The sequence below is a fragment of the Chanodichthys erythropterus genome, chromosome 22, assembly GCF_024489055.1.
Source record: "Chanodichthys erythropterus isolate Z2021 chromosome 22, ASM2448905v1, whole genome shotgun sequence".
Classification (NCBI taxonomy): Eukaryota; Metazoa; Chordata; class Actinopteri; order Cypriniformes; family Xenocyprididae; genus Chanodichthys; species Chanodichthys erythropterus.
Genome location: NC_090242.1, coordinates 32,814,016 through 32,839,558, shown reverse-complemented (window position 1 = coordinate 32,839,558; position 25,543 = coordinate 32,814,016). Strand labels below are relative to the sequence as shown.

Sequence of the window (25,543 nt, the reverse complement as noted above, 5' to 3'; positions counted from 1 at the left end):
CGCAATTGCGAGAAAAAAGTCAGAATTGCAACTTTATATCACACAATTGTGAGAAAAAAAGTTGCAATTAGCTTCTTTTATTTAATTCAGTGAGGGAAACAAGCTTCCATAGATGGCCCAACAGACAAGATTATGGAAGCTTGTTTCCACTGCTGAATAAAAAAAGACGATTGCAACCTTTTATTCTGAGAAGAAACACCATTGCGAGTCATAATGTCAGAATTGCGAGACAACACAAGTGCGAGAAATAAAGTCAGAGTAGCAAGTTATAAACTAGATATAACTTGCAATTCTTATTTTTTTCTCGCAATTGTGAGTTTATATCTCGCAATTCTGACTTCCTTTCTCAGAACTGTGAGATATAAAATCAAGTCCAATTCTGATTAAAAAAGACTAGCTCCGTCGAAATCACGTACTGTTGAGTAGGCACTACATTTGAATTAAAATTTACTTAACGACCGTTTAAAAAGTGCGTTCTATATAGTATGAAAGCATGTAGTATGGATGAATTTGGATGTACTACATCCACCATGTTGTTACTGTCACATGACCTACCAGCTTCAGTTACATCCCTTCAACATGGGATAGTAAAGTGTCCATCATAATTCATCCGGGTACTTTTACTATTTTTCGCGTACTATATAGTAGAGAATTAATTCGATTTCGAACGCAGCGACTAACTTTTTTGTCTCAGAATTGCGAGTTTACGTTTCACTATTCTAACTTTATATCTCGCAATTGCCTGTTATAAAGTCAGAATTGTGTGTTATAAACCTAGAATTGCGTGATATAATTCGCAATATCGGAATTCTGACTTTTAAATTTTTTTTTTTTTTAAAGATATTCAACCATTTTGTGGCTCTTTAATGTGTTGTGACAAATGTCTGTTCAAGCGGCATGTGAATCATCTCTTCCTGCTAGTAATAAACATGAATTAACATTAGAAGGTAGACTATATGTTGTTACAACTGCAGAAAGACATCAAGTCCACCAACGTTAATTGACCCTTCGCCAGGAGTTTGATTGACAGGCGATCTAACCAATTAGAATCCGCCATTTTGTCTGACAAAGCAGTCAGGGGAGTTTGCAGATTAACATCGGTGAACTTGAACTTGAAAAATTGTGCGTACTGACGTCTTTCTGCGATTGAAACAACATACCTTCTGATGTTCATTCATGTTTATTTGATGCTATAAATTAACAAGAAAGAAGAGATGATCGGTTCACGAGCCACAGGCGCTACAGCGATCTGTCACGACACATTAAAGAGCCACAAAAGGTATTTATTGTTTAAATTTCTTTAAAAATTACTAAATTTGAAATCAAAAGTAACCTGCTTTGTCTTGTCTGTTGACATTTTGTCAGTTCAGTCCTCTTTGCACTGCACTGTATTAACTTACCTGTGTTTGTTTGTCAGACCAAATGGCTGATTCAGTGTCATGATTGACTCCAAGGCTTCAGTTTAACTTAATTATTAGCAAATCTATGTACTTTTTTTTATTAACTATACAAAACTATAGTTTTGGTATACATTGAAATGAACATTTTAATATTTTTAAATTATTAAAGTACAGGTACACTTCTGGTGGATCCATGATGGTCAATATTCATATTCATGCATTTTATTCATATTTCATGTTAATAAGTTATGGCTTATGATTTACCAATATTACTTTTGATTTCATATATTAATGTACTCCTACTCCATATATTAATCCTCATCATATTTTCAAGTATTTACTCTTTAATGTAATCCTTTATGGTTATTCTTTTATCTTTAAGAGTATGTATGCTTGTTATATTCAATTGTTCTTCAAGTGACGGGTCATGTTGACACGTTTGTGGTTAGATACTGGATGCCTGCCTACTGCAGAAGTGATGGTGTTTTCAGAATTTGTTTCTCAGAATTATTTCTTCAGACATGTGATAATGCAAGATCTGCAAAATTCAAATTCAATCAAAACAACACCTTTTGTATCTATTTCCATCTATCTTTGACATTTGACCAGTCACTCTGACCTAGCCGTTACACCAACTATGACATAATGGATAAATCCGTTTGACCTTTTCTTATTAGACCAAAACATAAGTTTGAGTGGGATATACGTTTTCCTATGCTTATGGTATAAAACGGACTAGGTCTTTGATAGTTTAGCTTTTCTTAGCTCATCTATATCCTGATCTTCATCTATTAGATACAGTACTCTAGATTTTATCAACTATTAATAACTTAATTTGTTTCTCTATAATTTTTACTTAATGAATTTATCAACTTCTGATTTATGCACTTCAGTTTAACTGAATTATTATTTACATTTCACTAGCTGTATATATTTATAGCAAATCTATGTAATATATATTTTTAAATATAAAACTATAGTTTCGGTATACACTGAAATTATTATTTTTTATTTTTATTTTTTAGTAGTTTTAAACAAAAAACAATCATAATGTAAGACTAACCTACTCCTTAAACAGTTATTGCATAATTATCTTCCTTGTGCATGGTTATTTCACAACTTAAATCAAGCGTTTTATTAATTGTCCAGAAGGCCATTTCAATAACACAAGCCCTTTATATTCGCGAAGCGCGCGTTATGGAGCTGCGCAGGCGCAATGGGCCTCACAGTCCGAACCCTTACGTCACCGCAGCGCGACTCTGTTACAGCAGGCGTGTTTTCAGTGGAGAGCAAAATCGATAGAGACCATGTAAAACACACTATTGAGTGGACATAAGGTATTTACAACCGTGTCAGTGTGGGGAAGAGATGAAACAACCCTGAAAAACGCAAAGTTTCCTCCGTTGGAGCTTTGTGGGTAAGCTGATTTTGCATGTAACGTTAGTCCTCGTGTTTACATTTGATTTAGTGTGATTTAGTCTTCTTCCTGCAGAGACCTCATGGTTTATGCCTCTGACATGCCTTGTGTTAAAAAGTAAATGCTCTGTTTTATCAGTATTCAACTGTAGCAAGACTTTTGTTAGTGTAAATTTGAGAAGTTTAGCTTATGCTTTCTCGTACTTTTTGTGGATACTGTAAACCTTCGTGTTAATCCAAAATATATTGTTTTCTCCTCTTCATTGTTGGTCTTTGAGTGTTTGCAAGCTCTTGACTCTATGGTCGTTTTGTTTTTTGTGAAAGTTAAATCAGAGCAGGAAACACCCACAGTGTCTGATAAGTTTCGTTTCTTGATAATCTGCTAATTTGCTTACCTTATTTTAGGTTAATTCAAATAAGGACATTTATATCCACTAATCTGACCATCAGAAATATAAATGATTAAATTAGAAACTATATTCACATATTTGCATTGAACAGAATATGTACCTGCAGCTGCATAGTTAACACACCCTTATTTTATTGTATGATTACAATTATTGTACAACATAAAATGGATGCTGCAGAAGAGGGTGTGATCTTAACCTTGATTTGTGTACATATTACTCCACTCAAGTTTTTCTTCTTATCTGCTGAATGTTATGTCTGTTCACACTTTATCGGCCATTACATCATTGTTTGTGATTTGAGATAAGTTTGTGATTTGATAAATTATATTTACAATCTGATTTCTCTTAGTTGGTGCCATTTTTCTTTAGATCTGCTCATGAAACGGTGTCTGTTGGATTAATGGTGTTGCAGAAAGTTTAAATGGTTGTACAGAAAGGTTCACCTGATATTAATTAACTGGTCGCATCTGTTATGATTGTAATATAATCACCGAAAAGGTTAATCAACTGTTATTTCTGAAGGCCACGGTCAGGAATGTATTAGTCTGATATGAAGACTGTTTGTGTAATCAACTTGTATAATGTTCATACTGTTGCTAAAAAGATTGGTTTTGGAGAAATGAGGAGAGAAGAATGCATTTTACTATAGGGCTGGGCGATATGACTATATAAAATGACAATACTAGCAGGGTTGCCAGGTTTTCACAACAAAACCTGCCCAATTGCTTCTCAAAACTAGCTCAAAGGCATTTCAGGGGGTGTAATTCGCATTTTTGGCAGGGTTCCCCTGATAAAATTTGCATTCCAGGGACTAAAAGTCATGTTATTTTGGGTCTATTCAACCTGCAGACATTTAAAAACAACCCTCGGCAACAGTGTAGAAGTAGCCGGATTTGGCAACACTGGATACAAGTGCATTTTTAGATTAGCTATATTGCATTTCTAGTGTTGTGTAGCACATATATCAGTGTTGCAGTGATCTGTTACACGTTTGAGCATTCAAAGGCAATTAAAAGTTTTAAAATTTGGTGCAAAGCAAGAGTACACAATTTTCAAATTATTAATGGTTGTAAGATCAGATGTAGTAGATGCTCTCTGTAGTCTGATGCTCGGGAGGAAGTTCTATTTATAGGAAGTAAGATTTTAGAGGTGTAACAATATATCGACTGTAACTGGAGTTTCTCCGTGAACCAACTCGACTTTGATGATAAAGTTTGTCTTTTGACATCAAAACACACAGAGAAGACTTCAAGAACGTACTAAGCCATCCATGTGTCTGTGTATGCACAGGTGATCATGGATAAGTGCCTGTGGTGTACCAAGGCCCTAAAGGCGGAGGGAGATGTGGCGATCGTTGCCATCTTGCATCGCTACAGTTCAGGGCAGCTGTCTGCGGAGATGATGGCCACTCTGAATGAGGATCTCAACTGCTGTATGGAGTGTGTGATGGAGTATCATCGAGCCAGAGACAAGGTCCCTGAACTGCACAAGGTATGCAAATAATGCCAAATTTACAATGCAAAGGTGGCACAGGTATTTATTTTATTTGCTTGTTTATTTGCACTTTGCATGAATGCAATTGCACAGCAGTTAGAACTCTATACTTTCACACTAGGAGCTGAGGTGGGTCAGCGCAGGCATAATTTATGGCATGCTCATACTTGGCAAATTTGGTTAAATTAAAATGAACTCTGGTGCAATTGCTCTGTTAGTGTGTATCATTTGAATCCGCGTTGCCATCTGAACTCTGGTGTGCACCAAATAAGCAGAGCGACAAATTTGTTTTCAGGGGATCAGATCAGATTGTTTTCAGATCTCAGTGTCTGGTGTGGTTCAACTGGAGTTTAAATGCAACACAGACATCTAAAAGAACCAAAACAAGGATTGATGTCGTGACCCTAAAAAAAACAGAACGCTCAAGTATACTCTGGGGTCAGTTGTAAAACATAGCCGCTTAGTTAAGAATGTCGGCTTTGCCAGTTGCGTCTCTTCACTGCCGTTCATAAATTCTTCCCCATGGCCTCATGGGATAGTGAAGTATCCATGGAATGCTCACTTCAGAATCTCACTGGAAGTAGTTGGTCATCCAATATTTTTCTTTTTTTTTTGTGCACTAAATCCAACAGTCAACATGTTTGTTGGTGTTGTTGCCATTTGTGCAGTGAGAATTGGCTTAAAACGCAACTGCCCTCATGTTTTGCTGCAGGACGGCGATTGCGAGTACATTTTCTCGTCTTTGCGCCACTGTGGTATGAAGTAGGGGTGGTGAAAAAAAACGATTATTGATTAATCGCGAGTATGTTATGGACGAGTATGAATCGATTATTAAATTTTCAAAAATCGATTTTTTTATTTATTTTTTATTTTTTTTTTTGCATTATTTTATTTTGTAAAAAATGTTATACTGGGAGTTGAACGTCACGAACGCGCCCAGTTCCAGTTAGCAAGCGCGTGTAACGGCAGCCAGAGCAGGTGTGTAAAATGGAAGAACCAGGAACGAGCAACCAACCGATCCACCCAGCCAGGGGCGGACTGGCCATCTGTGTGATCTGGAGAATCACAGAACGGCCGGTACTCCAGGACGGCCGGCGGGTCGGCCCACCACCCACCGCCACGCACGCAGTCATCATCTGTTTTTTTCCCCCACTAATCTGTTTCACACTCCAGTACTGTAGGGGGCAGCAATGCACCTTTAAGTTGGATGCCAGCTGCACTGGCCGTGGCCGCCAAGTAAGCAGCAAAGACGTTAGATCAGTGGTCTCAAACTGACGGCCCGCAACTGATCTCAAAAATAAAACATAATCCGGCCCGCTAAATTATTCTTATTCTTATTCTCTAGTTGCTACCTGTCTGATATGCAAAGAAAAAGTCGCCGTTCTAAGGGGCATTCACATATCGCGTCCGCGCCGCATTCTCCTTTCCAATGCGCTTTCGCTCCAGTGGCGTCTGACGTTGCTATGCAACCATGAGCCGCACTCTCAATCGCTTCTACTTAAACTTTTTCTTTACCTTGACATGTTTCGACTGCAACCTGCAGTCTTCCTCCACCTGAACACATTGTCTTTCTAGAAGAAAATTGTCCAATTTCTACAGTATGTTGGTTCTGATCTACTTCCTAAAGGAAATAAGCCTTTCATTTATTTGTTATTGTTTAGTTCAACTTGATGAGTCACAACACAATGTGATGTATTCATTTCTGTGTTCTACAGAACATAAGCTACATACAAATAATTCTGAAGTTATAACTACAAGACACAGAAAGTGCTTTGAGTTGTTGTTCCTCAATGAAAGAGTTAAGTAATTCAGTAGCTGACTTTTTTTTTAATACTGCAATCACTTTGTAGTGTATTTTCGTTTACTGTTGTGAAATGGAAAATCAATAATCGCTAATCGAGAATCGTTAATAATCGAAAATCGACTGTAATCGAATCGGGACTTCAATAATCGCAATCGAATCGGGAAATCAGACAGATTAACCACCCCTAGTATGAAGAGTGTACAAAGTAACACCTCTTTAGCAACAGTGTGAATGTTTTCAAATTTATCCCCTTGGGAGGGTGTTTTTAAAAAGCTCCATTTTCATAGGACAAAAATGCCATCTCTGTGTGGATGGAAGGCCAAAATGGAGAAACAAAAATAGTTTTCAAACAAAGTATGTTTGGACAAAGGCTAATTGAGGACTGCAGAAGCCTAAATGCCCAAAATTCCAAAATTTCTCTAATGAGAATTATACTATTCATAGTTTCACGTGACGTCATACCCTTAAAGGAACGCCCACCTGGAGGGCAAAACAAGGCTTTCCTCCATTGCCCGCCAGTTATTTTTACCAGGTTTGTAGTAAGACGGTGATATTAAAAGACCAAATTCAATATGCATCTTATTGATTATGCATACTTTGTACAGGCAAACAAATGCACACAGAATATTAATGCACCATGAGGTTTCTCGTTTTTTCCATGAAAAACCATTATAAAGAAAAAAACATTGCATTCATATTCTGCTCGCCTGTATATAGTATGCATCATCAAAAAGGGTTAAACTGAATTTGATCTTTTAATATCACTGTTTTCGTACATTAAGGCACTTTAAGAGTTTGTTGCACTAAGGATTTTTTTTTTTTTTAGCCTGGCGTAGGTTCACCCTCTGCCTTTGCTGTTTGATCAGTCCTTTAATTCTAACGGTCTTTCTGCATAGTTAATCTATTTAAAATTTAAGTGGTGCAAAACAACTTGATTTCAAATAAAACCCAGATGAAAAAATCCTTGATTCGTGATAAAATTTGCTTAATTTAATCCTTATTGGTGCAACCCACCTTAGTGTTTTTCACGTTAGCTTTTTAAAAAATTGTCCCGCTGTTTTTAGTGATTGAAATCATTGTATATGCATCGCAAGTGCCCAAAACTTTCATCTTGTTAACATATATTTGTTTTTAAGATGGAAAATTGACTGCGGTTACATGGCTGTTTTGCGCTCCAGGGCTCCGTGATAGTCACGTGACTGAAAACTATGAATAGCCTTTGTGAAACTTGCAGCCTCTGTGAAACTATTGTTATGAATAAGCCACTTCCTTGAGGGTATTAGGGCTATTCTCTCAACTTGAATGTTATTATGTTATGTGTGTGGAATTGAAAATTCACCTCAGAAATTAATCAGTTCAGGACACTTTTACAAAAAAAAAAAAAAAAAAAAATTATAATATGCTTGTCCATATGCCAACTAGTACGTATGGTTAGTACTGGTTAATATTAAATCATGAAAGTAAGGCATTTAATTTGAAGCATGCAATGGTTTTTTCTTCATCTCAATTTATTGAAACAAAAGCTAACAACAGTAGTGGGTATACAACAAAAAATGTCAATGTCTCAATAACATGTCGTGTGCCCTTGAGCATAAATTACAGCTTGACGGCATCTCATGCTGTTCACAAGTTGATTTATTGACTCCTGAGTAGGGCTGCACGATTAATCGCATGCTATTCTCACGCGCATTTCGTCAGTAAAGCCGGTTCCCTGATTACCGCTAAATCGCCATCACCTGTTTTTAAACGGAGCGCCTTTTATTAGACAGAGCCGTAGTTCACAGACAAGCCACGCAATATCGCGTTCATTATCGCAGGCGATTCATCTGCGATATGAACGCGATATTGCGTGTCTTATCAGTGAACTACGGCTCTGTCTATTAAATGCCGCTTCATTTGAAAGCAGGTGATGGCGATTTAGCGGTAATCAGGGAACCGGCTTTACTGACGAAATGCGCGTGAGAATAGCATGCGATTAATCGTGCAGCCCTACTCCTGAGGCATGGCATTCCAGTCTTGAAGGGCTGCCCTCAGGTCATTGAGGTTCTGGGGTGCAGGGTTATGACCCTCTACACGACAACTCAACTGATCCCGTAGGTTTTCCCAAATCTATGCCTTTCTGTGACTCTTCCAGTCTCTTTGTCTCTTCTGCAACCTGCTGATGACACTCTGTGACACTCTAAGCTCAGGGGCAACTTCCCTCTGAGAACATCCCATTTAAAGCCTCACAATGGCCAGATTCTGTTGCTCAATTGTTAGGTGTCATCTAGGTCTCATGATGTCAAAATGTGAACATAAAACCAGAACATTTAGTGGTTGATCAGACATTTTGTTGTGATTTTTGGAGATAATCACCTTGTTGGAGAACAGCCTGTTATGCAAAGTTACTGAAACATTAAACAGTTGGACATCATTAGGTCAAATTAAGTTCACCTTTAAAGGTTATAGTCATTTTAGGTGCATTCTGAATTTATTAATTCTGAAATTACTGCACTGTTAAAGTGAATTTAGAACCAAAATTGTGATCTGTTCTAGATATTTATGACGATCCATCCAACATTCTTCTTTGTTTTTCTGGTGTGTTTCACTCCTTCGCCCCCTTGATTTCTTCAAAGCCTCCCATTTTCATACAAAGTCTTTGAACTTCTTCACAGCGTGCTGAAATGGTCTGCATGCTTTCCCATTCGGTGAAGATGTACTTGAACATTGACAATGAAAGGGGAAAGTGGCCTTTAAAGGCCAAGTATGGTAACTCCTTCTTGGAATTTGTCCTGTATTTAACCCATCCAAGTTAGTGCACACACATTAGGTTAACCATTAGCCCATGACTACCCCCACGGAAAATTGGAAATCTGATGTCAGAAACAGTCATAATTTTAACAGTGAATGAAACCTTCACTAATATCACCAATCAGGTGTCAAGTAAAAAGATGCATGTTGATAAAAAGATTGCTTTGAGCATACCCTAAATGACAAATTATCTGGGTGAAATTGTGCATACATTACTTTTAGTGGAGAAACAAATAAGGGGGTGAGAGGTTAACATTTCCCTCCAAAAAATTTTTTACTTCCCAATAAGGGCCAACCTACCCCCCCAAGGACGGCCCTGGTTACATTATAATATTCTTTCACAGCCCTGAAACCATTTTCCGATCTCACTCTTCCAACTTATTTACACTTTGCTCAACCAATGGTCATTCGTTGTGTTATCCACTCTTAAGCACCAGCTATCTTTCTCTGCTTTATCTTTTTTTTTTGCATGAACACTCCTACACTTGCACATGAAACATCACGATGATAAGGAAATGCTTTTGATGTTGAACAAAATATTTGGTGACCAGTACAGCCTGCTAGTTGTTTTGCTTGGAGTTACTGAAGTGAGACACGGTGCACTCAATATTGATTTAAAGAGTTGGTATCACTAAATTATTTTAAGGGTATTTAAAGGATCTAGTTTCTGAGTCATTTGACTTTAATTGTTTTTGAGTGATTGTGTATTTCTGTAGATGTAAATTAATGTATTTTGTTATGTTCAAATAAATGTGCTTCCGGTCTTGGCCAGGACCCTCTTGTAAAAGAGATTTTAAATCTCAAGAATTTTATAATAATAATAACCTTCTGAGTTTTACATTGTAGACTGAGAAATTAAACATCCTTTGTTTGATAAAAGTACACTTTTTAAGAATTTTAATATATAATATAATATATAATATATAATATAATATATAAATATAATATATATTAGTTGAAGTTCTTTATATGCTCGTGTGTCAATCAAAATGCAGAAGTGTAAAGTGCATACTCCAGGAAGGTCACAAGTGCCTGTAACAGCCATGGAAGGAACTGAATATTGTGCGTGCTATAACTAAATCTGTCTCTATTTTTAAGTAGTCTAGACTTTTGGAAGTGATCAGAAATTTTCCTAAGTGAGTGTAACCAATTAAATAAACCTTGACTAAACTGTTACATGAACAACAAGGGTTTTTTTTTTCCCCAATGTTATTTTTTATAAATTCTACAAAGAATTAATGCATTTGTCTGTTTGATTTTGTTTTCATGAATGACTAGATTCCTAGCTGTTTCTCCAAAAAAGTATCCCCAACACTATACAATATAACCAAGACCATTTGTTTAACTTATTCTTATTTGCATGCACAATCATGATACACCTTCAAGAGAGATTGATAGGATAGTCCAGAGTAGAAGACCGAAACCGCATGTTGGTTACGTTCATAACTGACTGTGCTTGCCGAGACGGGTATTTTGACATAATTTTGTGTGTATGTGTACGTTCAAGAGCAAGGAGATGCGAAAGAGGAATCAGTTCAGTGTTCGCGTGCCTGTGTATGTTTGCGCGCACCACGGATGTGTGCAGTGCGAATACTGAATTGAGTTCTCTTTTGCCGCCTCTTGTGCTGGAATGGTTTAAAATCACTTGTATGTGTAAATTGGTAATATTTCACTCTATGATGGTTAAACTTTGCAATCCGCAAATCACATGCATGCAGAACCGTGAGGATTGGTCTGTACTGATCATAGATCAACTACGATCCATTTAACACCTAGAAATCTCATCTCTCACATTACACATTTACCAAAGCAACTTGCATTTCATTTATGGTATACTGTACATTTTAACAGTTCATGCAGTTCCTTAGGGTTTTATTGAAAACTGTGCTGTTCGTACTGCCACGTTGTATGGTTTCATCTTGCATGTCCACTTAGAGTCAAATTCTCAATCTCTTACAGCGTTTGTGGGAAAAAGAAAAGGCTCGACTCCTGCATATTTTGGGATACTATCTGGACAAGGAGCTTGAAGAGGATGATCTATTTATCATTGAAGATGATCATGAAAAGCCGGTGTCAATGATCTCTCCTGCGGAATTCCATGACCGTCTCTGCTGCCCACTGTTTGAAGTTTTGAAGTATCCGTACCTGCTTTGCTACCGTGATCTGTGTAAGTCATATTCCCATAACCAACATCATCCCTTCTAGAGATTAAAAATAAGGACTGAAAACTGGAAGATTGCAGGTGTGAGTTCCTGCAAACCAGGTTACCCACAATTCTAACCATGTGGTTTGATATTTTCTTAGTGTATAAAATTTAAAAATTGCAAGATTTACAATGTTAAATGTCCCATTATGCTATTTTAAAGCTTCCTAATTTTGTGTTGGACAATAGGTTTACATGCATCCAATATTTAAAAAAAGGCAGTTCAAAGGCACTGCTCACATCTGGTATTAAGATGCGTTTTGGTCGATCGGATCACTAGTGTAACACAAACTCACCATGTTCTGTGTGGTCTTTTGGCTGTCAGAGCAGAAATGAAAGCTGCTGCTCTCTGTATGTTTTTCATGTTCATATGTAATTTGCGCAAGCTTAATTTGTCCATTAGATCAAAAGATCTGAAAAAACAAATAAAATGCATTTACCTGCCCAAAGAAATGAGGACAGAAGTGGTTGAAAGTGGTCAAAAGAGACAGATTGAAACACCAGGTGTAAACGGGAATGAGTCTCCCTCATCCACTTGTGATCCGATTGACCAAAACACATCTTAATACCAGGTTTAAACAGTTTGTCTGAAGATCAGTCTCCCTAATCCCTTCCTCTCTGTGAGCCTACTCTGATTGGTCAGACTGCCCAGTCTGTTGTGATTTGGTCGACCACTTACAGTTCAAAAAAAAAATGAAGCACCTATTACCGTATCTTTAAACTTTGTAGACGTTTTACATCCACAAACGGCTATATTATGCACTGCATGAAAGGTAACATTTGAAAAAGCAGAATGGGGCACTTTAATAACTGTGGATCTGTCATCACAGCCTTTGAAAAGGGTCCAAACAGAATCAAACGAAAAAGCATGGCTGATCTGATCTGAAAGGAATGTGTTTGCTGCTTTTTGACACATTCTCTTCTTTATCTACAGGTGATCTGGTGGTAAAGGCCTTGTGCAAGTTGCAGGATTTGAATAGTTCTTTAATTGTGTTTGAGAAGTATCAAGGAACATATCTGCTTCTTGTTCATCCCAATGAACAGGTAATTCAGTCAAAAAGCCATGTAAGAGAATAGACTGGTCCTCTTCTGGTCCTCTGCTCTTTACATTTTGATCGTTTTCCTTGTTCTTACTCCAACTTTCCATTCCAGGTGCGCCGTTGGGCAATCGATGCTGCAAAGACATTGAAGAGTGTGGACCGGGACAGCTTCTATGACCTTCAAGAGATTTTCAATTGCATGTTTTATGTCATTGAGCTTGGAATATCTTTGGATTTTCCAGACTTGGATCCTGAGGCTTATGCAGGGGGCACAGTAAAAATGCTGCCGTCTCACCTCTATGATTCACAAAATAAGAAGAACTACTGGCTAGGTCTGTGTTTTCAGTTTTGTAGAAATCTTCTTTTCTTAATGTCCTTTCCATACTTACTTCCTTCTGTTACTAAACTTGTTAAATTAAGTAAAAAATTAAGTTTGACAAAGATTTCACCATCCTGTAGTTGGTATAGAAACTGGATCTTTAGAAGAAAAGGGTGGGGATCAAAAATTCAGGGGATGGATTTCTCTGGTCTCTACTGTGTACCCACTGTATAATAAGCGTGGCACCGTGTCCTAACCAGATACACGTTCATGTGTCATGCTTGAATAGGACATGGTGTCAGGTTGACCTGGAATTGGCAAATGGTTTTTATCGCTCATGTCTTGGTAAATGTAATATCATCTCTTTGAAATCATTCTCTTTTGTGCCCTATAGGCATCTGTATGTTGCTAACGCAGCTCAGCGCTGAGGCAATGGACTCTCTGTTCATGGGAGAGTTTAACATCCCACTTTGCATACTCAACACAATGGATAGGTTGAAAAATGGTATGTCATGTTATTTTCTTATGTTTTTAATGTGATGGGATACAATAGATTTGGCTGGTATTAAAATTGATCCACTTAAAAAGTGTCTTTTTAATTTTCAGAGGATAACCCAGCTTCTGACCCATTCTGGCCAGCCCTCCACTGTTTTATGGTAATTCTGGACCGACTTGGTTCTAAGATCTGGGGTCAGGTTGACCCTAGTATGGCTTTCCAGACTATCACTGGAGCAGCCAGTTATGATGCGGAAATAAGAAGCATCCAGCAAAAAACCATAGGGTAAGAAAGTCTGGCATCTATGGAAGAGAATTCATGCAGTCATTGCATTGTAAGCATTTTAAATGCAGTACATTTCTTGCATCTTAAATTTAAAAATCTGCCAGTCAAAAACCTACTAAAATAAAAAAAAGAGTAATGATTCCATTTCATTGTGGCATCAGTTCTCTTCCATTGCATTTCCCCAGGGTTTCAAAATGAGATGATTAATTGCTAAATGTGAGACATTAACAGGGAACATCAACAGATACTGTTAAAAATAGTACTCTTTTTAATTTCTGCTTTACTGAACCTGCCCAATATTTGTTAAAGCAAATGGTTCAAGTAGTGCCTTTTGCACAGTAAATGGTTATTTTTGAAATGCCATGTTTGGTGGAAGCATTGTTGGCAGAAAGTAACGTAGGGATTTAATATTTTTTTTAATTAAAAGCAGGATGGTTAAAGAAGAGCCAGAATATGATGACAATGTGGTGACTTGCAGTCAGATGGTGTACGACTGTTATGCCTCAGAAAAACCGAACCAAGTAAGATTTCTTTTATTGCTCTATTCTTTTATTGCTCTTCTGCACCACAGCATATTTACTTTATGTAACAAACATTCACTACTCTATTGGTAGTCTTTGTCTAATGTTGATAGGAAAAATCTTTTTTTTCCTTCTGTTCATCATGTAGGCATCTGGTCCAACATCCAACAGTGGTATTTGCAGTAACTATGTGATCTATGAGGATATGCAGTCCTTGGTCAAAGTGCTTGATTCTGAAATGGGCCGGAGTATGCGTGTATATGGAAGCACTTTTCTGTGGTTTATTCCATTTGTGCGTTCCATAATGGAACTTCCAGAGCTCAATGCCTCATATATTAGTGAAGTCATCCACTTTCTATGTGATAAGATACTAGCTAATCGACACGTACTGACCGGACAGACAAGTTCTTGCGATAAAGTGACTGAGTTCTTCACCCGTATCCTCATTCAAATTGTTGAGCTACACTCTACAGAAGGACGTATGGGAATACTTTCTCGCTGTGCCCCCAAGTGGGTGGAAGTGATTGTCATGTGCATCGTCCTATCGGATGAACCACATGGACCACCAGACAAGATGGGTGGGATTCACAGCGTCAGTTCAACCTCATACAATCTTGGGATAGTAGGGAGACTGCCTACATATGGAGGTGGTATTGGTGCCATAATTCTAGGCTGTATGACACTGATTCGACTGCTGCTGAAAGAAGGTATAAAGACGGGATCTGTCCCATGCGCTACCCATTTTTTGAATTTGCTTAACAAGCAGCTGCGTGGAGCTACAAACAAACGATGGAATCTAACACATTCTGAATCTATTGAACTTCAAAGGTGTTTAAAAAGTGTAGTCCGGTCGATGCAAGAAAAACCTGCTTCTGCATCCTCTGTTGTTCCATCCCCATCTACATCATCATTAGAGGCAGCTACAAACACAGTTATTTCCAGAAAATCAATGCCAACCCTGAAACCACAACATGAGGACCAGAAGGCAGGTCCAAGCAGAGCCTGTGGCTCCTCTTTTATTAAAGAGGAGCCAATTTGGAATGATGAAAATTGCTTCTTTGATAAAGAGTTATGCAGCGGTCTTGAGAACATCATGAAGGCTAAAAAGGAACCTCCTGCCCCCATGTTAATTTCAGAGATGAGACCTGCTGTTGAGTTGGCACAAATTAAACCAGATCTGGGTAAGCTGCAGGAAATTCGATCCAAATTAAATAACCAGAATTTGTCAAAGATCGAAGCCATTACCAAAAGAAGGCCGAGTGAGTCCTTAAAACCTGTTCACTTGGCATCAGCTAAGGAGGATCTTGGTTTTAGAGCTGTTGAGGGGGATGATGATGAGGATGATGAACCCCTCAATGTCAGACGAGCCCGATTGATGAAATCCTCTGGCTACAAGATTGAATCTAGTGACTCTGAAGTTGACTCTAGTGATGTTGGAAAAACGCATGCCAGGTCCACGGGCAACTCTAAGGAAAATGTAGAGTCTAGTACCATTGTTATCTCTGATGATGAAGATTCTGATAATGATGAGAGGCCAAATGAGATCCTGAGGTCTATTGACAAGGAATGTACAATGAAAAATAAATCTCCAGAACATCCTGTTTTGCCTGAGAGTCCAGGGCGTGATTATGATGATCTCAGTGAATCGCAAGTGTTTGAGTTTGAGACCCAGCAATATGTGGCATCTGCCTGGGATTATTCAGAATTTGAGGCAGCAGTATTGACAAAGAAATCAGACCAAACACTCAAACCACAGGTGGAAAAAGCTCCTCATGAAGCATCTCCCTCAGGTAGTTCAGATACTGAAATGATTCCAGATGAGGACATTGAGAGGGCCTGTCAGCAAGCAGAAGAGAAGATCAGACAACGACCGCAGCCACAAGGGCCAGCAGATTCATGTGCATTGTCCAAAGAATCCAGTACTGCAGAAAGCTGGGACAAATTTGTCAAACCAAAACCTGTGCAGGTTAAAAGTACAAAAACAATTCCATCTGAGAAGAAAGACATTTTACAGCCTAAAAAGCCATTGATAATTGATGCCCTTGCTCAAAAAGTCAGGCGCAACCCATGGAAACGCAGCTCCCCAGTTCTGGACATGGAAGAACCATCCTCGTCAACTACTCCATCCTCATCTGATATGCAATCTTCCTCTCCATCCTCCAGTTCCGTTTCCTCTCCTTATTTTTCTGCTTCCACCTCACGTGGCACCCCTGCCATTGTTCCTCCAAAGAAGGTGCGTAAACTTGCTGAGCCAGAATCGACAGCAGAGCGCTTGGGATTAAAAAAGAAGGAAAGAAAAGCCTTTGATCTTTCTCAGCGCTCCCTGGATTGTGTGGCTAAACTGAGGTGCCATGGCCAGAAAGTGCAGGTGAAACCACAACAGAAGACAAAGCGAGTGTGTCGACCCACTAAGACCTCTCCACAGAAACGTATAGTAAAAGGCAACAAGAAACTAATGGGATCTCAAGATATTCAGTTTTTCAGGCAAAGTCGCGAGAAGCATCAGAGGCCAGCAACAGGAGCAATCACAACATTAGCTCCCAAACCAGCAAGGACAAATCAGCCAGGTGAACTACCCTCATCAAAACCTACAGTTGAATGCAAAGGGGATGGTGATCTCTTTACCCGCTTTCATCCTGATCCTGACCAGCAGCAGGATAATGAAAAGACTGTATCAGAATCCAGTAATTCTAGAGGCGATGGGGTTGGAAGTAATAGGACAATAATAGAATCCAAGTACTTTCAAGCCAGTGAGCCTGCTGATGTCAACATAGAAGAAGAAAAAGCCACCCACGCTTCACATGAGGAGGTTGATGACGAATGGATGTTCCTCACTCAGATGGAACCCACCGACATGGAACTGTGCTCTCAAATGGAGCAGATTGAGGATGAAAATGAAGAACTCTTTCTTACCCAGAGAGATCCTGTTGACATGGACCTTGATACAGATAGTGAGTCGGATATCCCAGGTCAACCAGTGTTGACGCATAAACCTCCTCATGCCCCTCTTTCGATTACCATGTGTAATGATGAAAAAGTTGCTGATCATTTGTTCTTGAAGCCTGGCATGCCACCAATGTCTCAGAAAAAGGCCAAACCATCTACCACAAAAATATACAACCCCAGCTCCCGCAGTGCCTCACTAGTCCTTGAAATGGAAAAAGGAGCCAAGCCTCCTCCTGCTGCTAATGTTGCTAAAGCGAAGATTCCCCGACCACCCCCAGCTATACCACCCCCTAAAACATTCAAGCCTGTGCCGCCTCCACAATTCCCAAAGCCATTTCCTTCACAACAAACTCCTCTGCCTCTGGGCCCCAAGTTGGTCACTAGTACTAAAATAAGCTCTACTTCAGAGCCACCATCTTACAAGGTATACCAAAGACCTGAGGCTCCAGTTCATAAACCAGCACCCCCGATTGATCAAAGTCCAAAGTTTGACCTTTCAATCTTGACCCAAGCAATCCTTAAATGGGATTATGGAATGCTTGACAATTACAAATCATTTGGGAGTCCAAATGATCTATGCCAACTGCCGCTGAAGGAGGTGCCAGTTAAGTTCCCTAGCTACCTGGAGTACTTCAACACCTTGTACCCCCTGCTGCTAAATAATGCATTTGAAGAGGTGGGTCTACATCCTAGTTCTGTAATGCCTAAATATTTAGATGGAATAGAATGCTATGCAGCAAACCATTACAAGCAAAAGATTTGGAACATGTATCAGTGTTAATGGTGTTAATTCTGTTTTCAATAGATGGCTAATGAATGGCTCAAAGAGGGCAGGGTCAAGCTTAACCTAAAGGTCCAGGGAATAGAATACAGTAATCGCACAGCTAGCGCCAGCTTCACAGGTACGTCCAGCTATGTAGGGCAGATCATCTTCTGATGTTCAGTTAAAGTGTATTCTAATACAAGGTCAATTAAATGTTAGTTAGCGATTTGATACTTGAAAGTATACACATTTTCATAATGTTGTACTTGTGTTTGTAGCGAACATTTCTCAGGAAAGTGATATGAAGCAACGGTACCCAAAAGAAGATGACCTTGTGCTGCTTTGGCTGCCAGACAACACTGGGGCATATGCCCATGATGAACCAAATTTCCATGAAGCACATCCTCATTTTGGTTACGTGTCCCGGTCCAATGTTTCCAGAGGTCCAGGTGTTGTGACTTGTACACAGTCCTAATTAATAATATAGCTCATTTATGTGCACAGTCTCATTGCTTATATCTTTCCTCAGATTCCATGTCAACCCTAAACTTGACAATTCAGACCCATGGTAATGTATCTTCGGTGAATGCCCAACCTGTGCTCTGTGAAGTTATTGGATCTTTGATCAGCATATTCCGGGAGTTCCGTGCACTGTGTTCACTGCGAAATGGATCAATGTTGCGTCCTGTTCTTGCTCCACATGTGTCTTATTTCACACACAATCTGCATAGCCCACCGGATCTGGATGTACCAGTGAGTTTGGGTTTATCTGAAACAGTGGTTTCTAATCTTGATCCCAGGACTTACAGCATTGCACATTTTGTATGTCTCCATTTAATACACCTGCTTCAAATCATGAACTGACCTGGGTGTGTCATACTCTTAGAGTGTCTTTGACCAAAATTGAACCCTAGACAACTGTTCTTGTTTATGTTTGAGCTTTAGTACCTTTAGAGTGATGCATGTTCAATAGGTAAAATCTTATATGTTGCTTTTGTAATATTCCTTTTATAATGCGTTCTGACTTATCTCGCTCTCTTTCTCTTCGTATTCCAGGAGTACAACAGGGACCAGGCAAGAGCAATATCCTGTGGTCTTGCCATGATACAGAGAAAGGAGAAGACCCCAAAATTTCTCCTTATTCATGGTCCTCCAGGAACTGGGAAGAGTAAAACCATTGGTGGCCTTTTGTACAAACTACTGTCTTCGGTATTTATCTTTATGCCTGGATACTATGCATGTTCACAGGGACACCTTTACCATACTGGAACTTTCAAGATCCAGTTTTGCTGAGTGTGTTTTGTGTGTTGATCTGCTTAGGGTAATAACAGTGCTGGTTCTGCGGGGAACTTTCACTCCAAGACTCGAAGGACACGCGTTCTTCTCTGTGCACCCTCTAACGCTGCCATTGACAGTCTGATGAAGAAAGTCATTGTGATCTTCAAAGAAAAATGCAAAAACAGAAATGCTCCTCAAGGTTTCCAAGCTTGCACATGCATTAACAGCTGAAAAATATATTGCCATATATTGTCACATTAAAGCACGTGACGCAACACTTTTGTGTACAGGTAACTGCGGTGACATAAACTTGGTAAGACTGGGAAGTGAAAGGACCATCTCGAAATCACTAAAACTTTTCAGCCTTGACCAGCAGACTAAAGCTAGAGCACGTGAGAAACAAATTCATGTATTAACATAAAACTCATGCACCCTCTATATGCATAATTTCATGACTTGTAAATGTATAAGCTCTGTGTGTGTGTGTGTGTGTTTCTATATAGAGCGAGCCCAGCAAGTTGTAGAAGCTGATGTACAAAGGCGAAAGGAGCAACTGGACCAGAATATTGACAATATCTCCCAGCGATGTGCAAAGACACCAAAGGATTCTACTGATGTAATGCATCCTCCACAAAACAATTTATAGAGATCCTAAAAGACAAGGAATATAGACTGTTCCGAATGAAATGCTAGTGTACTGATTTATACATGCTGAATATATCCTACTACTTAAAAAATAAATGTGGTTTTATTAATATACAATTCTATTATTTTAATGTTAAATTTTGTAACCTCATTGGTTGGATGACAGTTCAAGAGGTTGATGGAGCAGAAGAGGGAGCTTCTGAAAGAGAGAGAAGGACTGAGTCGGCAGAGTAAAGAGGTAAACAAGCACATTATTTAACCTTCATGTTCCACAATACTTCTAATTTTGCTACAATCAAGCATATATCTTGTATTTTTCTTAGTGTCGTAGTAGGCGTCAAGAGAGTCAAGCATTTGTGCTGCAGAACGCTCATGTGATCTGCTGCACTCTCAGCACCAGTGGAAGTATTGTCCTCGAGAATGCATTCCGTCGACTGGGACATGAACCATTTAGCTGTGTTATCATCGATGAGGTGCTAAAATCTCTTAGTTTTGGTTCCGTTAAATGTTTTTGTTTTTTCCCCTGTTGTTGATGATTTGTTGTTTAGACAAATACTAAAGTAGTAAGATTCTGAATACTCTTACCATCTATTGACATCTCCAATGAAGTGAATCCCTTACCGCTAGTACAACAGTTAAGGGTTAGTTCACCCAAAAATGAATATTGTCATTAATGACTCGCCTTCATGTCGTTCCAAACCCGTAAGACATCCGTTCATCTTTAGAACACCGTTTAAGATATTTTAGATTTAGTCCGAGAGCTTTCTGTCCCTCCATTGAAAATGTATGTACGGTAGACTAATGATGTTTTTATTACCTTTCTGGACATGGACAAAGTAGTCCATGTGACATCAGAGGGTCAGTTCGAATTTGTTGAAGCATCGAAAATACATTTTGGTCCAGAAATAACAAAAACTACGACTTTATTCAGCATTTTATTCTCTTCCGGAATCCTTTCCATTTCACTGATTCCATTGAATCCTTTCATCTGTCGGCGTTGGTAATGCACTTTTACATCGCTGTGGTTGTTTTTGGCAATTAGGACATCCGTGACATTTTGAAGCAACAAAAATACATCTTGGTCCAAAAATAACAAACTATGACTTTATTAAGCATTGTCTTCTCTTCCGGGTCTGTTGTCAATTCGCGTTCATGACTCCGCTTCTTCTTCTTCTTCTTCTTCTTCTTTCCTGTTTTATTGGTGCATTACCGCCCCCTTCTGCTCCGGAGTGTGATTCACGACTCCGCAGTGATGATGCTGACGTAAGACGCTGCTGATGTGTTATCCGGTGCGCCAGAGCTTCGTTTACAGTCTGAGGGAGACGCACGCTGTATTCAAGCTATTCTACATTGTTTGTATTTTGGTATTGCTATATTTTTTAAAATGGTTCGTAAGTGTGCATGTCGCGGATGTCCTAATCGCCAAAAACAACCACAGCGATGTAAAAGTGCATTACCAACACCGACAGATGAAAGGATTCAATGGAATCAATTCAATGGAATCAATTCAATGGAATCGATTCAATGGAAAGGATTCCGGAAGAGAAGACAATGCTGAATAAAGTCGTTTTTCGATTTTCGATGCTTCAAACAATTCTAACTAACCCACTGATGTCACATGGACTACTTTGTTTGTTTTTATTACCTTTCTGGACATGGACAGTATACCATACATACATTTTCAATGGAGGGACAGAAAGCTCTTGGACTGAATCTAAAATATCTTAAACTGTGTTCCGAAGATGAACGGAGGTCTTACGGGTTTGGAACGACATGAGAGTGAGTCATTAATGACAGTATTTTCATTTTTGGATGAACTAACCCTTTAAGACAACACAATCAAGGCTAATTGTTTTTAATATCATACATTTTATTTGGCTTTTGTCATAGTGCACATTTTAGCATTGATATAAACCATTATATTTTGTAAATTAACATTCTAAACATACTAATGCTCCCAACCAATAGCCACTTTGTCTTTGCACATTTGTAGGCTAGTCAGGCCAAAGAAACGGAGACGCTAATTCCCATGCTTTACCGAAGTCCTTCCATAATCCTTGTTGGTGATCCCAACCAGCTTCCACCAACAGTTGTCTCCCAGGTAACCCACCATTATTAGCAATAGAGCATTTGAATTAACAGCATATAAACCCATACACTTATTCATAAAATTCTATTTTGCTTTGCCTTGTTGTAAATTATGGAATTAAATATAAATGACAAAGTTTTATTGCACATTTAATTTACTGTATTATTTTGTGCAAGATATGAGAATATGATTTTTTTTTTTTTTTTGGTGTATGTGTGTTTGAACAGAAAGCAAAGGAGTTTGGCTATGACCAATCTCTTATGGCAAGGTTATGCAAGAATCTTCATCCATCAAACCCACAACTCTCGCCCATCCTCCTCCTCAGTGTGCAGTATCGCATGCACCCGGACATCTGTGAATTCCCCTCCAAGTACATCTACAACAGTGCTCTTCAGAACGACTGGTACGCACACACATCTTTATCTGTGAATTTTACCTTCAAAGCATTTTGTAGGGAGGGAGAGAGATGAGAATGCTCTGAAATCAGACTACTCACCATGTTTATGATGTGTAGGCAGGGGCAGTGCAGGGAGTATGATCAGGAGCAGTGGACTATAACCAAGTCTGAATTAAGACTCCTAAGGTCATTGAGAGGACCGTGCATGTGGTGAGTGCTCAACACAATGAGCAGCTAACTGCACGCTAAACCGGGACACTGCAGACCTCAAGACGTGTTCCAGTGATATGGATGTTGCCATCCTATTTGCGCTATCCTATTTGCCATCCTAAGGCCTATTCATACCGAGAATACAATGAAGAAAGGTCTTTTACCAAGAGCCACATGAATACAATACAATTATTCACACGCTTTATCAAAGGTGATGTGTGCGGCACAAAAATTGAAACCAATCCTGTAGACTCGCTCTATTTTGTGGATACGTAGTGTCTCTTGCACATTTGACACAGTTTCAATTTCGATTGAACTATGATATTGTGATGCAACCCATATTGTGAAGTTGCTGGTGAAACCTACCGCTATTATTTAGTGATGATGTGATAAAGGATTATTCAGTTTGACGATGTCAATAATGGGTTTCTTTTCATTCCTGGAATTAATGCATCTTCTATTAATAGAATTAATGCATACATAAATCTCAGTGTGACAAGGCCTTGAATCTTACAAGTTTTGCAGCTTTATTAACAATATTAATTATTTACAATCACAAAAGGACACATTAGTTGTGCCAAAAACATCTTAATGACATTACTGGTTAGAATTTATTAAGCCATTTCTTTATTAAATCCCAAGTTGCATCATACCCCAAAGTTAATCTGCATTGCAAGGTGTGACAAAGTAACGTCTGCACGCAAAGGTCATCAAGTAGAAATGAGGGCTTCTGATTTGTGTACTTTTGTCCCGCAGTGAGACCGCTCAGAAACGCTGTTCCTTCACCTGGCCCTTCAAGCCTTACAAAGTGTTCGACGTGACGGATGGGAGAGAGATGAAGGAGAGAGAGTAAGAAATGGAGGATTGTGGGTGGGACTTGTGTCTGAACACTTAACTTATTGTGTTTCTCTATTGGTCAGTTCATTTGTGAACCCCAAAGAGGTCCGTTTGGTCTTGCTGCTGTTGAAACTGCTGGGCGAGAAGCAGTCAGTGCGAGTGGGTGTCATCACGCCCTACAATGCCCAGAAACAACGCATAGTGGAGGCCATTCGAGGTTCAGGCATCAACAAACAACTTCAGTGAGTGCAGATTTTCTTACAAAGAAAGTTTTTCATAGTCTTTCATCAAAGTGTAACTTTTTCCAATTTTACTGCAGCATGCCACAAGAAATAATATAGTCTTGCATTTTTGTACAATTTTTTTTTTAAATGTACTCTTGAAAATACTTTAATTTTAATGCAGTTGTATTATAACACGTGTACCTGTGTTTTAGAGTGGAAATAGATACTGTCGACGGCTTTCAGGGCAGAGAAATGGACTGCATCATTGTGTCTTGTGTAAGAGCTAGCAGTAAAATGGGTTCCATTGGGTAAGTGTGTGTAACATCATTGTGACCTAATGAAATGCTCATGTTTCTGCTTCAAACATTACAGTATTTCTTTCTTTTTAAGGTTTGTTGGAAATCGGCAGAGGATGAACGTAACCATCACCAGAGCCAGATTTAGTCTCTTTATACTGGGACATCTACGCACACTCAGGGTAATGTAGAGATTTATACACTCGCTTGTCTTGACCCACCAGATGAGGTGCTGTTGAATACTTCTAAAGGCCCATTCAACGAAAACTATAATAAAGATAAAGTTTTAAAAATCGCTCTAAATATAAAAGAACAGCACTGTCCACACCACAGTTATGAACAATATTGTTGGGATCACTTTCACAATGATTTCTTTCCAGCTGTTGAATGATGAAACACTGACAGCCAATCAGAATGCATTGTAATTTAACGGCTCATGCATTTAAAATGACATTGCAGAGAAGTTAATCGTCGAGGTTCAGAAAAAAGCCACTGCTGTTTGGCAAATCAAACCCCCTTTTCAAGAATACTTAAAAGAAAATGGATCTATTGATTGCTTAAGCAGAGTTCAGACTGCACGATTTTAGCCCCGATTTTGGCTCGCCGACAGGTTTTGAGAAATCGCCGACAAATGCCCGAAATCACAGGTAAATCGGTGCTCGTTCACGCGAGTGACAATCACACAGTGTGAATGAGCAAAGACGCGATCTGAGAGAATCTCAGACGAGTCGCCCACACCCGTGAGATATGTGGCACGCTAAATATCTGGACCTGTCGGCGATTCAAAATCCTGCTGTGTGAAAAGTGTTCTGACTGAAAACTACATCGGCGATGACCGACAGCCAATGAGAGAGCAAGATAGAGAGCAGCGTGGATTTCGGGGAGGAGTTATAGACCAAAATATATGAAAGCATGGCTTCGTTTCAGATAAACATTATAATTCTATCAAACAGAAACAAAGCACAAACATTTGCTTGATCATCCGCAACAGCAGCACATTGAAAAGTTATTTATTTACCTCCAACTCGTTGCAGAACACACAATCCACAGTCTCCCCAACCATTTCCTCCTCCATATTCTTCTTTTCTTTTTCTTGTTTTCGCTGCAAATCCGCGCACGGGCAATTCGTATTGCAAGCTTCTTGCTTTTTTAATAATAATTATAATTAATAATAATAATAATAATAATAATAATAATAATAATAATGTTGTTGTTGTTGTTGTTGTTGTTGTTGTTGTTGTTGTTGTTGTTGTTGTTGTTGTTGTTGTTGTTGTTGTTGTTGTTGTTGTTGTTGTTGTTAATGTTGTTGTTAATGTTGTTGTTAATGTTGTTGTTAATGTTGTTGTTAATGTTGTTGTTAATGTTGTTGTTAATGTTGTTGTTAATGTTGTTGTTAATGTTGTTGTTAATGTTGTTGTTAATGTTGTTGTTAATGTTGTTGTTAATGTTGTTGTTAATGTTGTTGTTGTTGTTGTTGTTGTTGTTGTTGTTGTTGTTGTTGTTGTTGTTGTTGTTGTTGTTGTTGTTAATGTTGTTGTTGTTGTTAATGTTGTTGTTGTTGTTAATGTTGTTGTTGTTGTTAATGTTGTTGTTGTTGTTGTTGTTAATAACAACAACAACAACAACAACAACAACAACAATAACAACTCCGGTCCTGCACGCGTGATATCGCGTTGTTTC

The 25,543-nt window shown here is 38.8% G+C and overlaps 1 protein-coding gene across 6 annotated transcripts in view; it reads left to right on the top strand.

Moving 5' to 3' along the window:
• Window positions 1–2,648: 2,648 nt before the first annotated feature.
• Window positions 2,649–25,543, top strand: part of setx (senataxin) — an 87,881-nt gene continuing 64,986 nt past the window's right edge. For 4 of the 6 annotated variants that reach the window (XR_010893552.1, XM_067375238.1, XM_067375239.1 and 1 more), the window contains exons 1-24: window positions 2,660–2,817; window positions 4,517–4,717; window positions 11,274–11,481; window positions 12,452–12,561; window positions 12,670–12,889; window positions 13,271–13,381; window positions 13,483–13,657; window positions 14,085–14,178; window positions 14,327–17,800; window positions 17,930–18,026; window positions 18,166–18,336; window positions 18,417–18,640; window positions 18,944–19,096; window positions 19,208–19,364; window positions 19,456–19,557; window positions 19,669–19,781; window positions 19,977–20,048; window positions 20,134–20,283; window positions 21,804–21,911; window positions 22,127–22,302; window positions 23,263–23,355; window positions 23,427–23,585; window positions 23,780–23,875; window positions 23,958–24,045. Coding sequence is in view for 5 of the 6 variants with exons in the window: in XM_067375238.1 (XP_067231339.1) it covers window positions 4,523–4,717; window positions 11,274–11,481; window positions 12,452–12,561; window positions 12,670–12,889; window positions 13,271–13,381; window positions 13,483–13,657; window positions 14,085–14,178; window positions 14,327–17,800; window positions 17,930–18,026; window positions 18,166–18,336; window positions 18,417–18,640; window positions 18,944–19,096; window positions 19,208–19,364; window positions 19,456–19,557; window positions 19,669–19,781; window positions 19,977–20,048; window positions 20,134–20,283; window positions 21,804–21,911; window positions 22,127–22,302; window positions 23,263–23,355; window positions 23,427–23,585; window positions 23,780–23,875; window positions 23,958–24,045 (6,546 nt within the window). In the remaining variant the exon portion in view is untranslated. Of the gene's footprint in view, window positions 2,818–4,516; window positions 4,718–11,273; window positions 11,482–12,451; window positions 12,562–12,669; window positions 12,890–13,270; window positions 13,382–13,482; window positions 13,658–14,084; window positions 14,179–14,326; window positions 17,801–17,929; window positions 18,027–18,165; window positions 18,337–18,416; window positions 18,641–18,943; window positions 19,097–19,207; window positions 19,365–19,455; window positions 19,558–19,668; window positions 19,782–19,976; window positions 20,049–20,133; window positions 20,284–21,803; window positions 21,912–22,126; window positions 22,303–23,262; window positions 23,356–23,426; window positions 23,586–23,779; window positions 23,876–23,957; window positions 24,046–25,543 lie in introns of all 6 variants that reach the window. The other 2 variants (XM_067375236.1, XM_067375237.1) reach the window with 2 other exon arrangements.